At 45.7% G+C, this 8,258-nt stretch overlaps 1 protein-coding gene across 1 annotated transcript; it reads right to left on the reverse strand.

The window, feature by feature from the left end:
• Nucleotides 1-65: 65 nt before the first annotated feature.
• On the reverse strand, nt 66-8,005 carry coch (coagulation factor C homolog, cochlin (Limulus polyphemus)). The gene is made up of 14 exons (XM_086095622.1): nt 7,642-8,005; nt 7,417-7,461; nt 6,362-6,403; nt 6,097-6,265; nt 5,200-5,333; nt 4,996-5,103; nt 4,612-4,759; nt 3,687-3,790; nt 3,380-3,606; nt 3,182-3,296; nt 2,066-2,209; nt 1,827-1,983; nt 1,661-1,755; nt 66-456 (listed from the first exon to the last, which is right to left on the reverse strand). The coding sequence occupies exons 2-14, from the start codon at nt 7,436-7,438 to the stop codon at nt 284-286; spliced, it is 1,638 nt and encodes a 545-aa protein (XP_085951748.1). The 5' UTR covers nt 7,439-7,461; nt 7,642-8,005; the 3' UTR covers nt 66-283.
• Between the last annotated feature and the right edge of the window lie 253 nt (nt 8,006-8,258).

Below are 8,258 nucleotides of genomic sequence, written 5' to 3' on the forward strand. Positions count from 1 at the left end.
AGAGGGCAGCAGAGTTTTGTATTCATTTGCGTGTGACTGACACGTCAAGGCAATAAATAAAAAAATAAGGTCAAAACATCTTTAATTGTAAACAAGCAAAAATAAATACACAACAGCGTCATCGTTAGATCGTAACAAGTTTACACTTTGTTGAAGTTTAACATAAGAGATGAAAAAAAGTTACACATGGCAGAGGCGTTCAAGTGTGACGTCACCTGACCATCAGTTAACTACATGTGGCGACTGGCTGATGACGTCATGACATATGTACAGCGTGTGCGTTTCAGTTGTTGACGTCAAAGTCTCGACAAATTCCGCGGACGAGGTCGTCGACGAGATCGTCGAGGCCGCCGAAGTGTCGGCTGAAGAAGACGTGGTCGTCTTTGGGCTGGGACGCCATCACGCGCAGGTCGTCCATGGGCGCCCAGGCCACGCCCACCGAAAACATGCTGATGCCTGACATGGGCGGGGCAAACGTGAAAAAACGGCACAAAAACTGCAGCAAATACAAATACAATCAGAATCCATTTTTACATACAAATGGCAATTAAACGGGACCACTAGGTAGCGCCTAAAATAGTTCAGCAATTAAAAAGTTGCAGATTTGAGAAATATATTATATTAACAAAGTACTCTCATGTCTTTTTCAAGCATAAAATGAAAACATTTTTCAAGAGTTTTTTTAAGTTGAAATGTTACATTAACACATTTTGGAGAATGTTGTCATGTGACAATAAAGCATTTTTTTTCAATTTAAAAAAACTCAAGACAATCGTTACAAAATGAGAATGAATTAGCATTTTTTAAAGAAAAAATAAAATAAATGTAAGGGTAAATTTCAAAGAAAGTTGTCATGTTATGATTATAAATGTAATAATATATATTTTTTCAAGACAAAAAAATGTTGGATACGTTTCGAGAGAAGTTGTCATGAAAATACTTTTTTTTTATAATTAAAAATAAATTGAGTAAAAAGTTGAAACGCTATGAGAATAAATGCAATTTTTGTTTTTCAAAACTCTGAATAAATTTGTATTTTTGAAAAAAAAATTAGCAAGAAAAAAGCAAAAATGCATAATCAATTTTAGAGACCATTGAAGAATAACAGCAATTTTTCAAAACAAATCCTTAAAAGCATTATTATAACAGACTCCTGCAAATTCATGGTTTTGGTATTTGCATATTTAAAAAAAAATTGGGGGGGGGCTTGTTTGCATTTTTTTTACCACTTGTTTGTGGGTTGTTGTTTTTTTTTGGGGTTGATGTTCACATTATATGCATTTTATTTGAATCTCCCACTTATTTGTGCTTGTATTTGATGATGATGATTTTTTTTTATTGCAATTATAAGGCGCGTCAATATTGACCCTATATTTTCAGTGAATTGTGGGGGTCCATTTAATTTCCAGATTTGACAATGGGGAAAAAAAGAAGAGTGAACTTTTAAAATGAGGACTATGTTCTCAACAATTTGATATCTTGACACTGATCTCTTGTGCAGTTCTTGGAAGAATTTCATCAATTGGATTGGATTTGTGTCAAAAGAGATGAACGAACGCCACTCGCCATCATATTGCATCACATTGATCATGTAAAAATGAGTATATTTGGAAGAATGTCATATTTGATCATATGATTTGAGGGCAAGTCCCACACATACCTTGACTTTGCGCCGCCAGCGCGGGCCCGCCCACGTCGTCGTACGATTGGCCGTCGGTCACCACGACCAGGAAGTTGCGCCCGGCCGCCGTCGACCTGTGACGGGAGAAGCCAAGGCTGACACGGGTGCGCGGGCACACGGGCGCGCGGGCGGGAGCGAGCGTCACCTGAAGAGGTTTTGCGCGGCGTAGCTGATGGCGCTCCCCGTGGCCGTGCCGCCGCTCATGTAGGGGATGGCCCTCAGGGCGGCCAGGACGCCATCTTTGCTGGTGTGCTCCCGCAGGCCGAACTCTAGACGCTGGTCGTACGTGAACTGAACGGCGCCTGGGACGCGACAGGCACAGCGGCCCAACGTCAGTCGCTCGCCATCCGTCACCCGTCAACCGTCACCCGCGCCATATCTCACCCACGCCAGCGCCCACGTCGGAGATGTCGAACTTGTCGGCGACGGCGGCCAGGAAGTCCAAGACCGTCCGGAAGTTGGGATCGCCCACGCTGGACGAGCCGTCGATCAGGAAAGCGATGTTGGCCGAATTGTAGCACGTACGACCTGCGGCCAAAAACACACGTGCACGGCATCTGGCGGCCATGTTGATGGCGTGTTGGCTTTTTCACAGCATGTTGATCATGCATTGATTAGGAATGGAACAATATACAAATAGCATCAATATCACCATATTGTGGGGAGTTTGGCAATAAAAATAAATTTAAAAAAAGTTCACGATACTCTATAAGAACTCATCATGTAAAAAAAGAAGAAGCTCATATTGGGGGAAAATTACAAGATTGTGTTTGTGTACATAATATCAGCAGTGACAAAGATTAGACTAGGCCATATCGTCTCGTCACATGACATTGTTATGTGCTCTTATTGGCTGAGTGGCGCAAATGGTGTGATTGGCCGAGGCGGGCCAAAAGTCACCGAGCTGATAACTACGCCCACTTCACATTACAAATTCCAAAAACACACTCCCATAAATAATGATAATAATGACGTTTTCAAAAAACTATTAAAAATGATTTCCACTTTCTTTTAATGTTTCGTGATTAAACTTTTTCTTAAATAATGTTTTTTTAACTTTGTTGAAAAATTATTTTTCTAAAAACAAATAATCGAAACCAATAAAACATGGCAGGTTGGAAAAATATTTGCTGACTCATTTATGGGAGCGATCACCTGCAGTGGCCAAAACATGACCCAGTCCAATTCAACTGCACTCATAAACTGACCACCAGAGGGTGCTACAATGCACAAATGGAATACAACCTCGCCTTTTAATATGGTGACATGACGACGAGGATATTTTCATTTCGATATTCGCAATATTGCCGTTATGGTGACATGCTCAATGTCGATGGCGTGTTTGTAGCATGTTGACGCCGCAACGACGCTAGCATTTAGTTAGCATGTGATGTGCTGATGTTTGATGACGTGTGGATAGCAAGGTGACAATTTCTGGTCATAGCGAAGGTCGTTGATCATGCATTGTTGACGTGTTTTTGCCGTGATTCGTTGGCGTACTGCACAGAAGCGCGTCCAGCGAGCAGAGTCTCTGCGCGAGAGGTTTGACGTGTTTGGTGGTGCCGAACCAGCTGGCCATGTGATAGCTGAAGAAGCCGTTGTCTTTGCACACCGCCTGAAACACACGCCAGACACGCACGTGACGCGGCAACGGCGAGGCGAGAGATCTCGGAGCGGCCGGCCGGTCGGTCGGACCACCTTCTTGGCGAAGTCGCGGTCGGGCACGGCGGGGAGCTCTTCGGTGGCCGGCTTGGTGACGGCCACCAGGAAGACGTTGACGCCCGAGCGGCGGGCGGCGGCGGCCGCCGGTTGCAGGTCGTCGGACGGCCATCCGTCGATCAGCACCAGCATGACGCGAGCGTGAGCGCGTCTGGCGCCGTTGCGCGGTGTGAACAGCGTCTCCGCCGTGTGCGTGATGGCCTTGCCTGCGCACACGCAACACAAACTCTGCTTTCGGGAAGCGCCCGTATTGTGTGCGTGTGTGCACGCGCGCGCGCGCGCCTACCTGTGTTCGTTTCCCCGCCCAGGTGTGTGAGCTCTTTGATGGCAAATTGAAGCTCTTTGGGTTGTGTGTAGTTGCTGAGCAGGAATTCTGTCCTGGGAATGTCACTGCGCACGCACGCACACACTTACATGCATCTGAATCCATACATACACATCTATGTATATAGATTAGGGGTGTCAAAATGAGTTCCTTGAAGCCACAAATTCTTTTTAATGCGCGATGAATTACTTGGAAAGCCCGTCCTGGGGCAGTTCCAGTCGCAACACGTCCAAATTTAGCAGCAATAAATGTATGAAAAAGGCATTTTTTGTGGGTCATGTTGTATTTTACTATTTAAAAAAATGTTCATGTTAAATATTAGATTTCTATATAATATGAAAAGAAAATGCACTGAGCTGTCTTACAAATGCAATTATGCCATCTAGTGGCAGAAAAATGACCTCAACACTAATCAATATCACACTCGTTAATTACAGCACAGTACATCTTTTTAATTTTAACTCAATTTTATGAATGATTATGAAATGACTGTATCAATGACTTAAAGATGCAGCCATATTTCTATCAGTTGAACATTTTTCCCACTTTTATTTTAACAAGAGTATGAAAACTAAACAAATATTTGATTGAACATTCGACTGTACTTTTAAAACAGATATAAAATGTGTGATTAATCATGCGATTAATTACAATTTAACATCGTAATCGCCTGATACTGGAGCTGTGTATGAATGGGCAGCGATTGGAATGTGAATTTGAGCGCACGTGCAAAAGCCAACAAAAATGTTTGCATTTGGATCAGAAGGACCTCTTGAGCGATGCTTGACCTATTTGGCCATTTTCAGCAGTAACAGTTCATATTTTTGTCCTCAATTCACCTGGAGTCTACCCTTGCCACAAATGCGTGTGCGTGTGTGTGCGCCACCTGGCCTGGACGAGACCCACGTGGGGTCCGTTGACTCCCACTTTCAACATGGCCACCAGCTTGGTGACAAAATTCTTCTGCAGGTTGAAACGCCGCCGCCCCAAGTTGGAGCTGCTGTCAATCACCACCGCGATATCCATCTGGCAGTCTGGACGGCACAGGACAGGAGGAAACGGGACAGGACGTCATCAGCAAGGACAGGACCGGACAGGGGAGAAAGTGACGCATTGGGATGAGACAAGGTCAGAAATGAAAAGGCCGCACATGATGTGACGATGGGACAGGAAGTGAAAGCACAGGATTGAAATGGATGGGACAGGACAGGGCATAGCATTGGAAGGGATAGGACAGGGCAGAATGGGACAGATCCAGACCAAGGACGACCTTTATTTCCAACTTTTTTCATAGACATCTTCTTGACGACTTTCTTGGCCGGCCTGGTGGTGGCGCCGGCGTCCCGGTTCAGCTCCTGCAGTCTTTGGTCCTCAGGTACTGGGATGCAAAAGAAAAGAAGACATTTGTGAATCCTCTCTGGCAGGTCGCCCGGGTTCAAGAGCAGCCCGGCGATCCGTCTCCATGGCGACGTACCGCTGAGGCTGAAGGAGGCGCTCCAGCGCGATAAGGTCTGCGACTGCACGCCGTTGGACAGGGAGCCCACGTAGCGCTGTCGTCCCGGCAGCCGCTTGACCCGGACCTCGCCGCCGCCGTCTCCCACCGCGCCGCTGCACACAAACGCGTCACATGACGGCGAGCGAGGTCGCCCGCTTCACCAGAAGCGGGCGAGGGGCCAAAGAGGCGGGCGGCGGGACCCTGAGGGGGCCGGCTTAATCCTTGGCCGCCACATTCCTGAATGCCGCTTTCAATTTCCGCCTGGCGTGCTCGACTGAAACTCTCTCACACTTAATACTGAAAAATGATTCACTCATACTGTTGAATGAAAATGTATTATTTTCTGTCACATCATGAAATGCTCTCACATTCACTACTGATCACTCTCCATTTTTTTTTTTATTTGTTTACACTTTGTCTTTCAGCTCTCACACATATACCAGGAATGCTTTCACACGCACACTAGTGAAAAAAATGATTTGCTCACATGCACTACTGAAATGTTCCTGACATACTCTCACACATGCATGACTGAAATGTTCATCTTGCATTCACTCATGAAAACCCACAAGACAAAAAAATCGAAATGCTCTCACACACTAATGAAAAATCATTCACTGTTGAATGAAAATGTACTCTTTTGTTTCACATGATGAGATGTTCTCACATTCTTTACTGATCACTCTCACACAAAATTAATGTGTGCACGCTGTCTTTCTGCTCTCACACAAACGACTCAATAATGATTTGCTCACATGAACTACTGAAATGTTCCCGACACAATCTCACACGTGCACAACTGCAAATGTTTAAAGCTCTCACACGCAGGACGGACGAATCAAAACGCTCTCACGGGTGCAGGTGTGACGTTTTTACCTGTGCAAGGCGGCGCCGCACACGGACGAGACGGCGGCGTAAACGTGGCTGCCGAAGACGGAGACTCTGCGTTGCGCGCAGTCGGGCGGACACGACACCAAGACGCCGCCCTCTGTGGCCGTCGAGTCCAGGTCGGCGCCGCGGGTGCCGCAGGTGAGGGCCCGCGTTGCTAAGCGACCGGCAGGAAGCACAACAGCACGCGGCAACGTCAAACCCACAGCCAAACAACCTTCACGTCTCCAAACAAAAGAAGGCGAAGACGCACCCGAGCTTTCGCAAGATCGCCAACACATCAGCAAGAAAACGCCTGAAAGGCAAAACGAGAAGACAAAAGTCGGACAATCGCAACAGAATCAAACACGAGACCAACAGGCAGAGAGAGAACGAGAGCACGTTGTCATGGTTGAGGTCTAACTGTAACTTTGTGTTTCACCAGTAGGGGGAACTGTTGGGTCACTAAATCCAGAGTCATGTCGAGAGAGACGAGTTTGGCCAACTCGGTTTTCGGCAGGATAACAAGATGGCCTCCGCATGTCACGTGACTAGCAGTTGACCAATCACGCTGTGATTGAAAGTTTAATGTGGTGCGCAACTTATTTTTCATGTGCACCGTTTTTACTTTCCTATTATCTTTGTCTAATTTGTAGGACTATATTGTTCATAATAATTAGTTTGCAAGTCAAATGAAAAGTGTAACATTGACACGTTGACCTTGTAGAGCGCAATGAGGTCACGTGGTGTCAGTAGCGCGAAGCAGCTCGCAGACGCACAAACTCGACCTCACGCAACTTGCAGATGTCAAGTCAAGCTGATTGAGTCACATCTGAGTTTGTTCATTAGCAGGCCAAAGGAAAGTATTTTTGTATATTTTGTCGAGCTAAGTTTCATCGCACACCATTTGTAAGTACGTAAGCCCGCGGAAAGTGCAAAGAACTGTCCGCGTCTCCGTTCGTCAACCAAACGGCAGAGACGCGATTAAAAAGCAAAAGAGTTCGGATGGTCGAGCTTGAGAATTGAAAACGAGTGGAATCACAAATCCACCACCAGAAACCAATAGAACTGGGTCACGTGATTGACGCCACCCAGCGCACTGACGTCAATCACAACATTACGGCAGGATACGCCACGAGAAAGTAGAATGGAAAAGAGGAATGGAGACGCGATCACGTGACAGTGAAAGAGAAGAGCATCGCGCACAACAGATCATCATAGGAACACAGAACGGAACAGGGTCAGTGACAACATTCAAATGGAGTCGAAAAGAGAAGAGAAGCGCAAAGTAGATGGACGGATTGGCGGCTGGACTGGACTGGACGGTACCGCTGAGAAGGAGCCGAGACATGATCAGGACCGACCGCCTGCCGCCTGAAAAGCAAACGAAAGACGCAAAAGTCACAAAAGGATTTGATGACAGTTTGCTGCTGGCTCAAGTCCAACACGCTGACGCCAATCAAGTCACGCTTATGCTAATGTGGGCGTCACTCTCAGCACTTATGCAAATGACATGCAAATAGAAGCACACGTGCAAAATCAAGAACATCACACCTTTGGAAGCCCAAAAAGTCCAACAGTCCTTGGAAGATGAAGAGCACGATGAAGACGAGGAGCTGATGGGAAGCCTTTAAGTAAGCGCGCTCGTGCGCGCGAGCGTGCACGCGCATGCAGCGTCAGGCAGCTGGCCGCTCGCTGACCAGCAAGAAAACATCAGCTCAAGTTTTGCAAGTCAAAGGGAAGAGAAAGATCGAAACATAAATACAAGAAAGAAGTCAATACTCATATCCGACTTCAAACTTCTTTTCTGAGGCACTAAAAGGTTTCTCAATATTTCAATCTCAAGATGAAATATGAAAATTGGGCTTTGTCTTGGAGTTGGAGCGCTTCCAGATTGTCCAGATCAAAACAAGCCACAAAAAATCAATCCAGACAAACAACTTGTTTTGTCACAAAAACACAAGACAATTAGGTTGCTATTAAGCTAAGCATTTATTAGCGGGACACCCACCACCTGCTTTTCATTGGACATTGCTGCAACTCCGCCCACTTCACATTCCAAACACACACTTGAAAAAAAATAAACCCTGACAAGATCCATTTCTTAAAAAAAAAAGAAAAAAAAAGGACTTTCCTATATAATAATAATAAAAAGTTTTGTTATTTTTTAA

Source organism: Leptonotus elevatus, chromosome 14, assembly GCF_054856555.1.
Source record: "Leptonotus elevatus isolate MCC_2025b chromosome 14, RoL_Lele_1.0, whole genome shotgun sequence".
In the NCBI taxonomy this organism is placed as follows: domain Eukaryota; kingdom Metazoa; phylum Chordata; class Actinopteri; order Syngnathiformes; family Syngnathidae; genus Leptonotus; species Leptonotus elevatus.

Excerpts from the sequence above, each read along its gene's own strand:
- coch (XM_086095622.1), bottom strand. The coding sequence starts at position 7,438 with ATGTCTCGGCTCCTTCTCAGCG. Across the intron at positions 6,404-7,416 it reads GTCTCGGCTCCTTCTCAGCG|GCGTTTTCTTGCTGATGTGT; the intron begins GTACCGTCCAGT and ends TTTGCCTTTCAG. Across the intron at positions 1,984-2,065 it reads CGACGTGGGCGCTGGCGTGG|GCGCCGTTCAGTTCACGTAC; the intron begins GTGAGATATGGC and ends GTCGCGTCCCAG.